The sequence below is a fragment of the Diorhabda sublineata genome, chromosome 1 (assembly GCF_026230105.1).
Source record: "Diorhabda sublineata isolate icDioSubl1.1 chromosome 1, icDioSubl1.1, whole genome shotgun sequence".
NCBI classification, from domain to species: domain Eukaryota; kingdom Metazoa; phylum Arthropoda; class Insecta; order Coleoptera; family Chrysomelidae; genus Diorhabda; species Diorhabda sublineata.
In genome coordinates, this window is record NC_079474.1 from 42,382,248 (window position 1) to 42,400,375 (window position 18,128).

Here is an 18,128-nt window from a genome sequence, read left to right on the forward strand (position 1 = left end):
TGGGACATTGGTTTATTTAGGTAAATTAACAGGTAGTCAATGAAAAAAACACTTTTTTAAAGTTATTTATTTAGAAAATGTCAGTTAACTTAAAAGTTACAAATTAAAATATATACATATCCGAAACGTTCATTTATATATTTATCAGAGGAACAAATTTGCTTTAATATAGCTGACGATTTTAAGTAAGAATAAAACTCTTGGCATGTTTTCTTTATATTAACCTTAATTATCAACATTGCCATTAGATCTGAACTTTGTAACTGGGTTTTGTCAGATGGCCACAAGCCATTCAGTTACTTTCTGCGATGTAATGTGGTTACAAATTAAAGAAAATTCGTCAAAAACTTCTGCATCTTTATTACAGTCAATATATTCCTTTTCAATTAATACATCCAGAACGTCTTACCATGCGGGGACCTTTTTTAAAACTGCCCATTAAAAATATCTCCATTTCTTTGGTAAAAAAGCATCTCCACTGCTCCAGATATTCCATAAAATTCTATAGCCGCTCTTTTCACTTTTCACTCTTCTCCTATGTCAGTAACATTATCTTTAGATTTCATTATTAATAGACGGACCATAAATGGAAGTAAACTGATTGGTCTGTTTCTGAGTCAAATTGCCTTTTCATTGATTGACTTCTTTTGCAGCTTCAATTACTGATACCGTCCGACCTTCCAGTTTCAATACATCTTGATGAAAAATTGCTGAATGACCGTGTAAAAAATAAAGCCACAATTCAAAAATGAAGTTGGCTGATACATTTTGAAAACCCTTTCCAAGGTAGGCATAAGAGAAAACCATCTGGTATTGCTGTAGCCGAGCATTTGTTGATGTTCCGTTTAGAGCTTCAACTCGAATCGTGTAAATATAAAAAAATGAATATATCTTGGGGCTACACTCCAATATCTATCAATTGTTTTACCAGAGATGATTGTAATTTCGTTAACACATTGTTAGTTCCTCACCTAGCCTCGCCTTCGAAATTAAGTTGGCATTGTCTCCGCAAAATGCCACGACTTTTGCTGTTAAATTATTATCTGTCAATACTTGGTTTAAATACCCTGGTTGGTCTTGGAGATCTAAAATTTTTACTTGCACACCTACGTAAGGTTGAAAAAAGCGCACTAGAATAGGATATTTTTTTTTGTTACCGTAGTTTAAAGCATCCTTTAGTATTGTAATACAATTAGACTTATCAAGATCGTCTTTTAATTATTTCATCGCTGTAGGCGTCTAAACATTCACTACAATAGCTTCTGATTTCGTAAGCGCGCATGTACATTTGGGATCAAAACATGATTGAATTAATTTCGAAGCACAATCATTAGAGCGAAAACTGTGGTTTTCTTGTTTCGTGGTTTCTCTGACGCGGCGATATCCAGACCCTTTAAAGTTGGTGTGGTCCGATTTCTTGTAAAAGGTTAACATCGAAAAACTCGAAGCAGCGGCGCGATCAGCATTTTTATGTTTTTCAGACTTCAAATGCTGTTCAATATCACTGGCACCACTGTGGGAAACGGTAAATTCTGTACGACACTTTCCACATCTGACATCTGAGGGAGTATTTGTTTGCTTGATAAACGGATATTTTGCTTGTAAGTTAACATTGAACGTACACTTGCGTTTCGGCATTTTAACTTATGGTTCCAAAACAAAAGAAGTTCAAGTTATTTACAGGGTACACTAACAACAAAATCGAGAAGTCGACAGACAATGGTCACGTTAATCATACTATTTAATGATGGTAGCATTAAAAAGTGCAATGTTGCTATCTGTGGCGTTTTAAATACACAGAGTAGCTCCATTCGTATATTGCGAATTAATCATTCTTTGAAATTCGAGATTAAAAACTTACCCAGAGTCAAAGAATAAGTATAGAATAAAAAATATTTTTAATTATAACAATGCTCATTGCCATATTCGTTATGCGATATCCTATAAGTGAGATTGCAACCTTTACTTACATTCTTTCATTTTCGTGACACATGTCGCCACTCCACTATGTCTCAAAAGAAGTGGAAACAGTATTTTCAATCATATTTTAGAATACCCCATCGCTTACACTGACAGGACCTATAAAATTTAACGATAAAGGGGAACGAATAGATTTTAATATCCACGTTGTTGATATCCTAGACGATACGGTTATAGCTACATGGTTCGCCAATAACGAATCTCTCGCCTTAGCAAGAAGTGACAACCAAACCGTCGACGCAGCTATTTCAAATCTTCAAAAAATTACAGTTATTGTATCTTCAAGGTAAGATGTTTGTAATATAATCGAAGAGCCAGTGGGTGGCAGACCAAACATATATTAGGAAGGCCTAACATATGTTTGAATTTTGAATTATTCAAAGTGTTTCTATTCTTGATTTTAGAGTTATAATAGTATATTTTAACATATCCAAACGGCAGCTTTCCTAAAATATATTTTTATTTCATGAAATTTTCACACCTGTCCTACCTAAGTGCAGCTGGGAAAATTTTAGACTTTCCTAAAAGATGTTTGATCTGCCGTCCACTAGCTCTTAGACTAATAAGCTAGAAACACGGTACGGTTAATAGAGCAAATGGAGATCAATATTTGTACTACTTTTCGCATGCGTTAATTTTTTGCTAACACTCATAAGATATTTATTTAAATCATGAACAAAGGGACACACATACATCACTCAGATCCGGCTCCGGTCCGTTAGTACTCCAAGGAACGGATCGATACGGAATCGGAAAAGTTCAGCACACACGTCCTATAAGCTTTCCGATTTCCAGCTCCAGCTCGATACATTCACCACTCTCCCCGTCTCGATTCAATTAGAATTGCGAAAGGTTCTGTGCACCAAATGTTCAAAAATTTCAGCAACAACGATTTAGTCATGGTGGTGCTTTGCTTAGAAGAAGACCAGAGATATTTCATGGATAATAGAGGAAAGCGCAGATTTTGGGTATATTCTTATTATCGTCTTGATGTATTACATATATACAGTGTACTTCCAATTAAATAAAATTATTTATCACCTTTTTACTTAATTGTGTTTATGCCTTTACTTTGTATATAATTAGCAAGGATAATATTTTAATCTGTAGTGTACCGTTGACATTTAATTCCTTCTCAACTTTTTCTCTTCCGGTTTTATACCCGACATTATTGCCAATTAAGTTAAAAACTAATACTGCAATATCTCAAAAATATTATTACAGATTTCAACCTACAGCCGTTAAATGAATAGACTGCACGATCGGATGCATGATCATAGTCGTGTAGGAGTGTAGAGGTGGTATCGGATACGTGTCTCAAAGGTGTGAACTACGCCGCTCAAACTAGAGTATTTTCATTTCAGATACTTGTCATTCTGTATGATCGTAGTCGGATCGGAAGGATGCATGATAGGTGTGTCCCGGCCTTTACACTGTATCCGTATAAATTGTTTTATAAGTTCAGAATGAGTATAATGAGCTTAAGATATAAAGCTTAAATCTATAAAAGCCAGCATACATTGTTTTGTAAAATGTTGGAAGAATTTTCAATCAAATTTCCAAAGCGTCTTGAATATTTCCAATATAATTATCCAACTAATTTAGAAAATCGTATAAAAATCTATTAAGTTAGTAGTTTTTGAGTTTATCGTGACCAGACAGGTAGACGCAGTAAAGGACTTTTTGAAATACGTTTTGATTTTCCAAATCCACAAACTACGTATGTATATTTGTTTGTTATTTTGTATTTTATACTTCCAACATCCAACGATGTATTTCTTCACTTACTACTTTATGTTTACTGCTCATAACTTAGGTTCTAATTCGTTCAAATACTGATTTTGAACTCAATTCTCCAGTCCTATCATATTTATAGGCGAATTGTCGATTTTGTTGGCGTAATCAGCCAAATGGTAATGTTGGACGAATTTACTTAATGAAAGAAGTATTTCCAAACTAGATTCATCATTTGAATACCACGAGTAACAATCTCTCGAAGGTACACTTGTTTCCATATGTTCAGCCGGGGCCATAAAATCATGTCCAACAGTTGCACTAGAAGTGATTCTGAATCTCCCACTCCTCCATATAATACTGGGAAGCGTGGCAGAATAAACATCACTTAGAATGTTCAGAGACGTAATCGCCGAAGAAAAAGGCGTCCCTAAATAATGCCTCAGGATAATGCATCGAGAAAGTTTAGCCTCAAGAAAAAATGTACCTCAATTTTAAGCTGTAGAAGTAAGTGGGATCAAAACACCATACAAGAAATGAACAGAAAAGCCATTAAATGGCATACGAACGGAGCTGAAGCAGCAGACAGAACTGGGGTATACAGGCCTAGAACCAAACACTCTGAACATCAAACATTCTTCGTACAGAAATTTATTCAATTGAAAAATATGTCCAGTTCAATCTAGAGAAAAACCATCGTAGACCATCATCCCGTCCGGTAGCCAAGGGCTCCAATATCATAAAATCCAAACTTGTTTGTCTAGAAAAATTTAAGGCAAAAAAAATAAAGTTACCCTACAATGGATTCGGTGACACACCGGAGTAAAGGGAAATTAAATAGCTGATAGCTCGCTAAAGCAGGAAAGCAGGAAAGTTATGTGGTGGAAATCATCAACAATAAAAAGTAAGCTGCAAATGAAGATTGATTCAATACCAGAAATCTCCTGCAGTACATCAAGAGTAACAGAAAACTTGGTTAGAGATAGAGAAATTATGGAATCAGAGCAATTCATACAAATTGGGAAGAAAAATCGAAAAAATTCTAATCAATTTTTTTAAATAATATTTATAATATTAATAATTATAATATTAATATGAACATTCCGATCAATATCACTAAATTTTTTAAATCGCTGTTACATTGATGCTGGAATAAAAAATTATTATCATCCAAAGGTGGTAAGTTGACTTACAACCCGTCGTGAAGGGAAATCAATACTTTCTTGGTAATTTTTATTTACGATATTCGAAGCAGTATCAAAATGTTATTATAATTCACAATATACAATGCGCAATTGAGTAGATTAACAGAATTCCCAATAACTTTTCTAAAATGCCAAAAGCAAATTTAATATCGTTAACTGACGAAAGAATATAATGTCTAAAAAAATCATTTTCATATGGTGTTATTACTGATAGAACTAAAGTTTACTATCAAAACAACTAAATTAGATAACAGTATATATTGCAGTAGTGTTTGCAGTTTGAATTTGACAATTTGTTATAGAATTGGTGAACCTTACTTGATGCTTCGTGAACCAAAATATGAAGGTGAGATCTTGACTGGAAATTATCGTTATGAAGGCTATTCCATGGATTTGATAGATAAAATTGCGAAAATTATAGGATTCAATTATCAGTTCGAAATTACCGATAAATATGGAAATTATGATAAAGTCGAAAAAAGATGGAACGGTTTAATAAGAGAAGTCTTAGAAAAGGTAAGTTTTTGCGATTTCGTTACAAGCATCTACAAAATTGTTAAGTAAAATATTTTTTCGGTTGACTGGTTACAACAAGTCTGATTTTTGATTTGAGTATTATACTTTAATGTAACATAAAAACTAAGAGAGTCGGAAAAATTACAAATTTAGCCAAAAAACAGAGTAGAGAATAAACTGTTGAAAATGACAAAAAAACTTTGGTCAAGACAGCTGCTTCCCAAAATAGGCACACAAAACATTAGATAAGATTAAAGAAATTTAAAGTGGTCTTATAGAAAATGGAATTTATCCCTTATATTTCGGGAACTGGCAAGGAAGAAAACCACATATACCTAAAACCATCCCTATTTTCAGATCGAATATTTCTTCTTCTGAGGCAGATATGGTGGAAGGAAAGTCTCTTTTCAATCCGGTTTTTCCTGGCTCCTTAGGATGGCTCCTCCTAAAGCTATATTATAATGCACAACTAGACTGCCAACTAAACCCTACCAAAAACGACGATACTTTCGCTTCAGTAATCTCCTTGACTCGTATGCCTACAAATGCTTTAGACGCGAGAGGACTCGATATGACAACCGCCAGATGGATGGCACAATTGCTATCTATTAGAACAGGAAAAATGAAAGTAGGGCAAGACATCGTTTAAATTATTGCTAAGAGGGGATTTCCACAAGGAGGTGTCACATCCCCACTTATGTGGAGCTTAGTAATAGAGTTCTTATACGAGCCAACTGAACTCGGCATATTACATCAAGGATACGCAGATGACATAGTCATCTACGCAAAAGGATGCTTTGAGAATACACTCTATGACATAGTTCAAAGTGGGTGGGACTGAACGTCAACCCGAATAATACCTACATAATTTCCTTTACTAGGGTAAGAATTTTTATATTTTAATTCGAATTTCGCGCTCTAGAAAGGGAATTTTGAGAGGTTAGGCTGGTAACACTGATAGAGACTTGCGTCAGACATATGTAAACACAACATAAATAAAGATCAATTTGAAAAGTTTTTTTTGAATTTATTCTGGCCATCCAAAAAAGAAGTTTACACTAGGTATAAAAAACTCAACCTCAAGCCCATCTACCTAGACGGACAAGTCATTGAATGGATAACAAAGAGGAAATATATGAATTTTTTCCAATTAGTGAAGTAGACATTTTAAGGGTTTTTGTAATTGTTGTGTGTGATACATGTAGCTAGCCTCTTCGTTATATGACGATCTTCTTCAATTGTGACTTTGATTTAGTCACCATCAACTTCAGTAGGCCGACCAGAACGTTGCTCATCTTTTAGGGAAAAATCTCCTGAACGGCTTTTTTATACTAATTCTGACACGTGCTCTCTGTTAAGCAAGCACCACCATAAACTTATTTCTTTCTGAGCAGCAGCAACTTTCTTCCCTTTACGGAAATAAAAATGCAATGATTGTCTTTAAATCAAAAACTTTAGAATTTGTAGGAACACTGATATTATATTGAAACATACATACCGTACTTGTACATTGATTTAATTAATTTAAAACTGATATTTATTTCTAGAGAGCTCATTTAGCAATTTGTGATTTGACAATAACTCCTGAACGGAGAGAAGTAGTTGATTTTAGTATGCCATTCATGACTTTAGGTAAGTATTTCTATAAAAGTGCTAAGAGCTCAAGACATTTAAAGTTTTAGCAGAAAGGTATAAAATACCAAGACAAAATAACCAGCTCAAATCAGTCTTTATTGATTGCTTCTGAAAAAATATTATTCTCAGTTACTATTAATTATTAAATATAATCAAAAGCAAATGAAATATAAAATCTGAAAGTATCCACTTTTATCCTATACGGGACTCTGGCAAAGTGAATAACCATATTGTAATCTCTGAAAACTTTGAAATGGTTGCTGTCATAGATATTTCATTGAGTGCCCTCAAAAGCAGATCATATTCCTTATGACATCATTGTTGATATAAATGTTTTACCGCAGAAAATTTGTGTTTTGTCTCGGGTCCAGCCAAAAATACAGAAACTATATCTTTGAGATATGTCAATAACTCTATTTGCAAACGTTCAATACAAACAGGACGGAATAGTTTTGAAGCAGAACCCATACTTTTTAGCTGCGACTTAGTTGAAGCCTTACACAATTTGTCTAAGATCCCGCTGCGTGATCCTGCAGGTATCTGTGATGAAATTTATTTTAAAGGAAAATTGAAAATGTATGGAATGGATTAAGGAAATTAATGTACACATATAATTTACAGCTATAATATTTTCAGTCAATTTTACATCATTTGAACGAAAATGATGTAACAAATTGAAATAAAATTGGTTGCCAGCTCTCAATCGGCGTATCGTTAGGGTTGCCAGGTGTAAATAGATATATTTCTGTTAATTAACTTGTTTGTTTTTAAATTTTGATACAAAATAAAGTTTTATATACATTGAACACGAAAATCCATGGTTGTCAGTTGAACGCATTGTTACGTGCGATGAATAAGGACCAAACTACTTTGTCTTGTTTACGAAAGGTGAAGGTAAAACAAAATCGATTGTAGTGCATTCTGCGATCATGTTTAGCACAGCATCGATGTTTCTCGGAATGATAATCGATTTGGACCGACCTTCTCAACATTCATCATTGACGGATCATGATGAAACTCTGCAAACCAATTGTAACGAATTTTCTTTTGTGGTGCTTCATTCCTATAAGTTGCACTAAGCAATCTCATAAAAATCATTCAATGTCAGTCATCACGGGTTATTTTCATTTATGCACAAACTTGCTACTTTCAAACGTTCTCCATCAACAACTCACTCATTCAATTTCTAAATGGCCACTGGCTTGCAAAAATAAACGTCAGTGTTCACAAATACAGTGTTGCCATAGCTCATTAACGCCACCTATTGTTCGATTGTAAAAACTTGAAAGGCAATAATCAGCATCAAGAATGGTATTCAGAATATACCAATTTCCAATTTATATAGCGAATAGTTACTTTTTTTACAAATTCTCAAGTTAATAATTTTTTGCGGCCAGTCGATTTTAGTGGATGTCGTGGATACACCTTATGAAGCATTAGTACCAAAACCAATTTAATTTAAAAATCATAAGATCGTGTTTTTATTGATTCATTTCATAACATCAATTGTTCATGTCTAATTTCGAATGAACTTGGAAATTTTTGGACTGTTTTAGGTATAGGAATTTTGCACAAGATGCCTGATAAGGGTGATGTGAATATGTTCGGTTTTTTGGATCCTTTTTCGCCTATCGTTTGGATATACACTGCTACGCTGTATCTGATAATATCTATTGTATTATTTTTTATCTCCAGGTAAGATAAGATATCCTACTCCTAGCATACCTAATCCTACTTTTCAGATGAGCACTTCTGTAGCTAACGATTCTTCACTTTCATTTAACGATTCCCTTTTCCATTATAGTGATCCCTCTCTAGGTTTATACAACAAACATTACTGGAATATTTACTTCTTGGTTGCTCATTACATACAGGACAGATATTTAGTATTATTTGGGACTTAAAATATGTTTAAACATGTCCCTAACTGTACTGAATTCCTTTACTCCATAAATTTACTAAAATACAAACTTGATAACTATACAAATATAAACTTGAAATATACATGACATATATTCTTTCAAGTTCGAGATATAAAGCAGTTTTATTTGGCTTTTATCTGACAAACACGCGAAATAATCTGCTCCTCTGGTTATCTAACTCAGCCAAGACCTGAAAACCTTATTCCAGTCCTTGGCTCGTAATTTTTGAAAAATACATTTGAGTAATATAAATATCATCTTTGGTCGGTTATCGCTCATCTAGTTTCGAAGATATGATTGTTAGAAAACTGCGGATTGGTCAAATAAGATCGACTCACGGCGACTTTATGACCACCAATGCAATTTGTTCTGTTACCATTAAACAAATACTGATAGACGTAAATGTGTGGCAACCACACAATGTGCTCCCCTACTTTTGCCACCCGACTGACCTACGCCACGATGAGAGTAAAACCTCTTTCCGCATGCTTTACGACGTACCTTACGAAATCATTGAACGAGGAGACAAACGTTCATTATCAAAGTTCGCGGAAAATGAAAAACCTTAACGATCGATCGGCTGAAACCCACTTATACGCTTCACCAGACTACAATCTATCTACCTACGAAACGAACCACCAGCAACAGTTGGAACTCCGGAACAGCAGCTTGTCGAAAAGCAACCACAGGCGATAGACTTTCCTGTAGAGAACGACGCACCAGTATAACCACGTGAACAGCAGTAGCAAGAACTCCGGCGTTTACAGCAACGACTTCATCACTGAAAGGGGGGATATGTGGCGACCAAACAATGTACACTCCTACCAATGCATTTAAAAATAAAGTATATAGGTACACTTTTCATCCTTCGACTTTTTCCCTTAACAACTACCTCAATAAAACAATAAAAGATACCCGTCTAAACGACGCCTTCCTTTTTTTTCTCTCCAATATACCTTGCGGCACGAATTAGTAAAAACCGACATTTCTATGTCCCTCTATCTTCCATACTATTTTATGACACCCTGTTCTACCTACTTCCTCACACGAACCCAGAAGGGAAATTTTCGATCCCAACGTTGAACGGATCAATCGTCCACTCGGAATTGACGCGTGGAACGACACGTAACTCGATTCTGGTCTAGCTACGTTGCTTCTAGAAGGTAGACACTTTGATAATTATTGTACATCATCGCCATCCTCGATCACAAGACTCGCACCCAAAAATTAACCGAAACTGTGCAATTGTACCTATAAATTCTTTAAACTGTATGTTGTAATGTACCATGCCAACGGTGATAGCAGTATATGTATACAAAGATATTTTTTAGAATGACTCCAGGTGACTGGGAAAACCCTCATCCGTGCGAAGAAAACCCAGAAGAATTAGAAAATATCTGGGACGTAAAAAATTGTCTTTGGCTTACTCTTGGATCTATAATGACCCAAGGTTGTGACATTTTACCAAAGTAAGATACATTACAACTATAAGAAAAGAACTATTATGCTATATTGAAAATTTCAGGGGAATTTCGTCGAGATTGGCAGTAGGTATGTGGTGGTTCTTCTCACTCATTATGACCAGTTCCTATACCGCAAACTTAGCCGCGTTCTTGACTAAAGCTAATTTAGAACCACCCATAGATGGCGCGGAAGCTCTCTCCAAACAAACTAAGATAAAGTATGGTTGTTTGGCAAACGGAGCGACGGAATCCTTCTTCAAAAACTCTAATTTTTCTACATATCAAAGGTAACTGAGTAAAATACAATGTATGATAAAATGAAAACGTTTTCACACTGCAATGACAGCAGATGATATCTATTCCGAAATAAGTCAAATTTGTGTAACTATATTTTTAGTAAAATGATTCAATGTACTATTTTATCGTACCTCGTACAATTTCCCAAATATCAATTAGAAAGATTTGCGTGGAGTTGAAAAGCTTCTGATACATGATTTTAATGGTTTCTTCAAGATCTAATCGAAAATATTGTTCAAAATCATACGTTCCGGATGAAATAATCAATTTTCTGGTATATTTGTCACGATTGTTTTAATTGTAATTGATAAACCATTCTAGGCACGGGATGTTTTTGTTAATACCTTTTTTATAGAATGTGGATGAGCATGCAACAAACGAAGCCAAGCGTATTTGAAGAGAGCAATCCTGAAGGTGTACAAAGAGTGAGAACCACGAAAAATTCTTTATACGCTTTCCTAATGGAATCCACGCAAATTGAATATGAAGTTGAAACAAAATGTGATTTAAAACAAATCGGAAGACTATTGGATAGTAAAAGTTTTGGAATCGCCATGCCCATGAGTGAGTTATTTTAAGTACTGTGTGGTAGATAGAAATCTGATTGTGATATTGAAAATATTATAATTAGTTTCTTTTTTCAAATGTTAAATGTTTATACAAGTATTGAATAGCATCCTATTTTTTGTGAAGAGAACATTTTTTGCTGTATCTGTGGTTTTATCATTTATTCTATATCTCCAGTTAAGATATCCTACACCAACTATGCCTTATTCTGCTTCTCACATGAGTCTTCTGCTTCTTAGCGTGCCGTATTAAGTCCCCTTGACGTTGTCATGGCAAAACTCTCTCTATCTTGAGTTAGTCTAAATAACTGTCCTGCTTCTCTTTTCCCAGTCAATTCTACGATATTCTTCAACCAAGAGGCTTGACTTCTTCCAATTCCTCTACGTCCTTCAGCTTTACCCACCCTAATCAACTGGAGGATACTAAACCGGCCACCAGCTCACGAACCCCATTTGCTCTGTTAAGGACTGGCAACGTTTGTTTGGATAGCTATCCACGGAATCTTGAGCATGCGTCGATATAACCACATTTCAAAGTGATTATATACAGATTAAAGGTAGATCTTTTTAAAGTCTATGCTTCGACACCATATAAGAGATTTGAACAAATGTAACATTTGATCATCCGTCGTCAGTCATCAGTTGTTCAGTAATGTAGCAACCAAGATATTTGAAACTCGACACTCTTTGAATCGTTTGTCCGTTTACCTGTAGCTATGTGTCATGGAACAGCAAGCGACTACCATATATTTTGTTTTAGAACAGTTTATGTTTAAACCCATTTCTCTTCCAACTCTGTCAATGGCGTTTAAAAGGCATTGCGATCCATTCAAGTCGTCACACTGTACAACTGTATCGTCCGCGTATCTGATTGTATCTAATAAGCTTACCGTTAATTTTACTCCATATGATAAGTTGTGTCTAGCTTACTTGAAGATCTTATATGAATACAAATTAATCAGAAGTGGTGAGAATATGCAACCTTGTCTGACTCCTCTTAAGATTTTGCATTATTCTGTCCGTTGACTCAAACGCCCACTCTTTGACGCCAATATAATTTTTCGATGATGTTGATGTATTAACTTGTCGTATTGTACTCGATCGAATGCGTTTTCGTAATCGATAAAGACTGCAAATACATATTTCCGTTGATCCCGGACTTTTTGTAATAATATATTCAGTGCAAAAAGTGCTTCTCTTGTTCACAACCCATTTCTGAAGCCGAATTGAGTTTCGTCTTGATCTTCTTCGCACTTATTTCTAATTTTAGCGTGGATGATTCTTAAGAATGTTTTTATAGTGTGACTCATAAGACTTATCAATCTATAGTCGCTACAGTGCTTCGGACGTTGTTTTTTGGCAAAGTTGGATGGATTCGGATTTTAACAAGTCTTCTGGAATTTCATCGGTTGAATAAACATGATTGAACAGTTTGACTAATATTCCTATGTTTTCTTCATTTATAAGCTTTAACACTGCTGTAATGTTGTCAGGTCCAACAGCTTTCTTGTTTAATGCCATCTTTATAGCATGTATAACTTCTGACTTTAGTATTTCTGGTACTTCGCCTTCTTCAAATTCCATTTGTTCTTCTGATCTAGAGTCATTATACAAATCTTTGATATACACATACCAAGTTGTTCGAATTTCTTCTTTATCTTTGATTATTTTTCCTTTTGAATCCCTTAAGGTATGAGGAGTCGTCTTGTTGTATAGGTCAGCTACTTCTCTGACTTTTTAAACATATTGAACGTGTCATATTTGTCATGTAACTCTTCATTTCAATGCATTAATTTTTCATACAATCTTCTTTGGCCACTCTTATTTTTTGTTTGATTATCTTCTGTATCCATTTATATTTTTCTGCCGTCTTCTTTGCTTCATGAAATCTAGGATTTCTAGGATCTAGTATGTAGATAATCTTATATACAATATTACATTTGAATTCGTACAATGAAGTGCTTCATATATAAGCTTTTACATTAATGTCGGATGCATTGCCAATACTTCGCATAATGTACTTCTCAGTTGCTGAGACATTTATCACTATTTGTACTGACTTCTTTTACTCCATGAATTCTAACGGTAATAAACATCCCTTTACTAAAATATAGATAATATATACCCTTTTATGTCAAAATATAAAAAAATCTATTATTTACCTTATATCTTTTAACAGGCTAAAGAATCTGCCTCCCTGGTTACCACTTCGACTACAATCCAACTCCAATACAAAACTATTCTTCAAAAATCCAATGTTTTTGATCTTTTTAAATAGATATAAACGATTTGTTGTGAATTTGTAATAATTAAGGCAGAATTGAACGTACAGAACCGAGAGAAATTGACAACTTATGAATTCAACTAGCAACTGTCACTCGTACATTGTTTTTTATTTCTATAATTTGCCATTTTTACTTTATTTATAAAAAGTTTCCACTTTATCGATTTTCATTTATTTCTTTTATGACATTTTTCTTTTCTTTTCTTACAACACCTTTAAACAGATCGTGTATATTATCGCCATTTTTCACTAGCAGATGTATTTAGAATATTGAACTTACATTATTAGTTTAATCTTTAGCAAGATACTATTTTCTGCTTAAAAAAATTGCACTGTACGATCCCAGTATTATTGCTAGATATTTGATTAAAAAATTTGTTCATTGCTTTTGGATTTTAGCTGCTCCAAATTTTTTTTATCAACAACAGTAAGATAAGAAAGTACGATAATGATGATTGTTGCAGATTCTCCGTATAGAAGCGCGATAAATCGAGCAGTACTCAAATTGCAGGAGTCTGGAGAACTAGGAGATTTGAAAAAAAAGTGGTGGAAAGAGAAACAAAAAGAACCATCTTGTCCAGCAGTATGTAATATTTATTTCATCATATATATAATGATTTATATAAATAATTCTCGATACTTATGAATATTTAGGTGTCTAATCGGACAATGTCGTAATCATTAGTGCTCGTTTAAATTGGTGAGGCATCCTCAAATAATGCAACAACAACTTTTAACAGCTTCAAATTATTTACAATAAACTATTTGCAATCAATTTTTGGTAACGTCTAAAAGTTTATATATTGAATTAACCGAAAACAACCGCAATCAAAGAATCACAATCAGCAATGTGTTGTCAAAACCGATTGCAGTTTTCAGAATATATTCTTATCGAATATGTTTTTGTCGTAATCTGAAGAGACAACTAAAATGGCAGTACAAAATCGAGGCGTCGAGCTGACACTAAAGTTTGATATGCAAAAAAAATTATGTGTGCATTTGCAACGATTTTTCATTATGAACTCCCACCAACCTTAGCGAATGAGGTGTATAGAGGACAATTGGAAACGTTTAGGCTTAAAAAGAACCTAAGTTGATTAATCAAAAGGGATTATTCATCACAATAATGCTCGACTGTATATTGTCCCGATTTCCCGATTAAAAACTTTATCGGCTGGGAGAGAAATTTCTTCCGCAACCTGTATGTTCTGCATATGTTACCGCTAATGATTTATTTTTTCCTTGCACAATTTCTCTCAGGGAAACATTTTATTAACGGTGTCTAAAATTATTGAAAATAATTATAAATTCGAGGTTACAGTGATGACTATACACGCGTAACATTTTGTGGTAGTCTTCTCATTAATTTGAAGTCGCTTCTTGATGAAGTGCAGTTCAACCAAAAAAATGCTAAGCTCATAATATAGAGGCCTTGTGGTGCATCAGTAATCGGTCGGTGCGAAGGTTTGTAGCTTCATCGACATGGTATATACGAACTCAAAGCTTGTTTTTTTTTTATTGGTGACACAAAATTGTATTTTGGAAGTATTTCTTCTGCAAAATGTCACTTTCCATATGTTCAAATCATTATGCCTTGTGGTATCGCTTTATAATCAATACAATTGCGACTGTGGTCGATACAACAACAACAGGGAGCTAAAAATAATTATGGAGATGTGGTTCATCAAACTGTGGCACACAAAAAGTGATCAGCCGCTCTACGGTAGCATAATTTTATTTTAGAAGAATCTGCATATCGAAATATTAATAATACATAGTGAGCTCTATTTGATAGTTTTTCATAATTTATTAGCCAAGTGAAGAAGAAGATTCTTTAAAATTGGACCTAGCAAATGTTGGTGGAATATTTTTGGTATTGGGAATTGGTATAGCAATGTCTTGTGTATTTGCAATATTAGAGTTTCTATGGAATTGTAGAACAATATCTGTACAAGAGCACGTAAGTATAATTTCGTAATGTAATAGCAACTCAAATCCAGCATGAACAATGAAATTTTAATTTTTTTCATACAATTTGTTCGTAAAGTTGCGTTAAGCTTCAAAAATTATATATAAAAGTTTTTTCAAATAATCTGCATAAATCAATTAGCACTATGCAGGGTGCATTTTTATACCAAACTAACCAAATAATTCACATAATCTATGTTGAAATTGTGAAATGTATCATTATCACTGTTTCATTCCTGATTTTTCCATTTACCGGGTTTTGTACTGTTCATAATATTTAAAGATAAAATAATCCTCCAGCTGGCCACTATTGTGTCTCTTCTTTAAATATATTTGTCTTAGAAAACTTCATCCTGTTGAAATCCAATAGGGCTCTTGCAGTGGTCGGTAATTTGGATATTTAACATATTTAAAAATTTATATATCACTTATTATTTATGAATTTTTGTTAAATTGTATTATATTAATATATTATGAATCGAAAATATAAATTGATGATAATTTGAATAATAACACTTGACAGAAAACATGTTTCTATTGGCGACTGCAGTTGTGACGTAGAAAGTAAGTAAATACTGAAACATGGTCGCCGTGTGTCACCTTTCAAACGCCATTGTGTTGTTGTGAACGGAGGTAATTGGTTGTTGAATGCGATTTGTTTTTTTTTTGTAAGTATTTCAAAGACTATTCTAATTGATATGATGACCGAAATAGGATTTATCGAAGCAATATCGGACAATCTACCTAAGCTAGATATATTCATGGTTGCTACGTTCTTTGCTAATAATCAATTCTTTACTTCGGCTGAAATACGTGAATTAAAAGCAGATACGTAAATATTATTAATTAGACTTTGTTATAAGTAACGTCATTATCACATTTGTTTTCTTGGACCTTATTAAAATATAGTCATAAAGTTGATAGCTTTGAAGGTTATGTTTTGATTAAAACTTTCGATGTTAAAACATATGTATTACCTTGCAGTTCTGTTTACTTACTTTATACGTCACATAACGTCACACTCAGTCATGTGAGAACAAATGCGTTTTGGCGCGTCATTTAGGTGTTTAAATTTATTATTTTTTTTATGAACTAATATACCGTTTAAAAAAATTTAAATATAGTGTGTGATTAAGAACGATATACTAAACGTGGTTAAGATATAAAAAAAAGTTATTATTATCTACATTTTTTCTGCTAGATTCCATTTCTCAGCAAAAATAAATATGTACTAATACGGTCTATTCAAATTGTTTACTACAGGAAATGGTCCAATAACAGTGATACCGATAATAACTTCTGAGCATTGATTTTCAAATGCCTTTGGTTTTCATTCCACCTCACGTCCAGAATTCTTTAGAAACATCATGTTTGAGTGCAGTTTTCTAAGCGGATTTTCTTCAAAACATATCATAACCTCGAAGGATTTTTCGTCATTAGTTACGAACTTTGGTAGGCCAGTTTTAGGGCGATTTTCAAAAAGTTTCACAATCCTTAAAACTGCAGTTTTATTAATTTGCTTAAAATGGACATACGCATTATTATTAATTAACGCATTATCAAATTAACACAAATTAACACAATATCATATATGTAGCAATTTTTTTCCTCTCGCCATGCTGCATGATGTACAAGTTTAATGTACGCTAATCAATATCTATACATAGGGAATTAGCGCAGTTTGAATCTTCGAACCGATTCAAGTGACGTTACTAACCTAATTTTATATATTTGAAATCAAATTACTAATTTGGTAGTTTTTATTAATGTCGGAATAATTTTGATGCTAATATAAATCACACATCTCAATTATAGTCTAAAAATTAAAGATAAAATCAGTCAGCTGCATTATCTATACCCACCTAAATAAAAACATTCGAATTCAAGCGCTAGTAGTTGAGGAATTATTTATAGTACTAAAAGTCTTTTATAAATTATCACTATGCTCCATATTTTATAGAAATTTTTAACAGATACATGGTGCTCTACATGTATATATTATAGCTTTAATTTCTTATTTCTTAGACCTTATTTATATGTTTATGTTTCTAAATCGTCTTGATGTTAGGTCTCTTCAGTTTTAAAATTAGTTATTTTTATAATTTTTGGAAGATAGAAAGACAATTTACGTATTTATATTAATCAATAGATCACCTACATCATGAATATCAAAATAGAAATCTGTTTTAACAAGAAAAATTAGTTTTTCCTTAGTTTTTACATCTCAAACACGTAGCAATCATCAATTAAATTATTTGTAGTTGTATTAGAAGATTAGATTCCGTTCCAAAAATTTTTGAATCTAATGGAATATATGTTTTTTTTATATCTAGTGGTTCGTTAATGCTATATTTTTATTATCGTATTGATGACCTTTTAGTCTATTTTCTAAATTATGAGATGTCTGCCCTATATAGACAGCGTCACAATTAGTACAAGGCACTTGATATGTAATATTACTTTTTAGGTATTCTGGTGTTTCAGATTTGAATAATGTATAATGTCCTTTATGAATTATACTAATATCATATTTATTAAAATAATTCGATAGTTGCTGG

At 33.3% G+C, this 18,128-nt stretch overlaps 1 protein-coding gene across 1 annotated transcript in view; it reads left to right on the forward strand.

Annotated features, from left to right (window-relative positions):
• Window positions 1–18,128, forward strand: part of LOC130442939 (glutamate receptor ionotropic, kainate 2-like) — a 28,181-nt gene that overhangs the window by 9,480 nt on the left and 573 nt on the right. Inside the window, exons 8-16 of the mRNA XM_056777351.1 lie at window positions 2,052–2,266; window positions 5,222–5,435; window positions 6,983–7,067; window positions 8,627–8,765; window positions 10,324–10,461; window positions 10,518–10,742; window positions 11,108–11,316; window positions 14,067–14,185; window positions 15,416–15,562. Of these exons, the coding sequence (XP_056633329.1) occupies window positions 2,052–2,266; window positions 5,222–5,435; window positions 6,983–7,067; window positions 8,627–8,765; window positions 10,324–10,461; window positions 10,518–10,742; window positions 11,108–11,316; window positions 14,067–14,185; window positions 15,416–15,562 (1,491 nt within the window). The remainder of the gene's footprint in view (window positions 1–2,051; window positions 2,267–5,221; window positions 5,436–6,982; window positions 7,068–8,626; window positions 8,766–10,323; window positions 10,462–10,517; window positions 10,743–11,107; window positions 11,317–14,066; window positions 14,186–15,415; window positions 15,563–18,128) is intronic.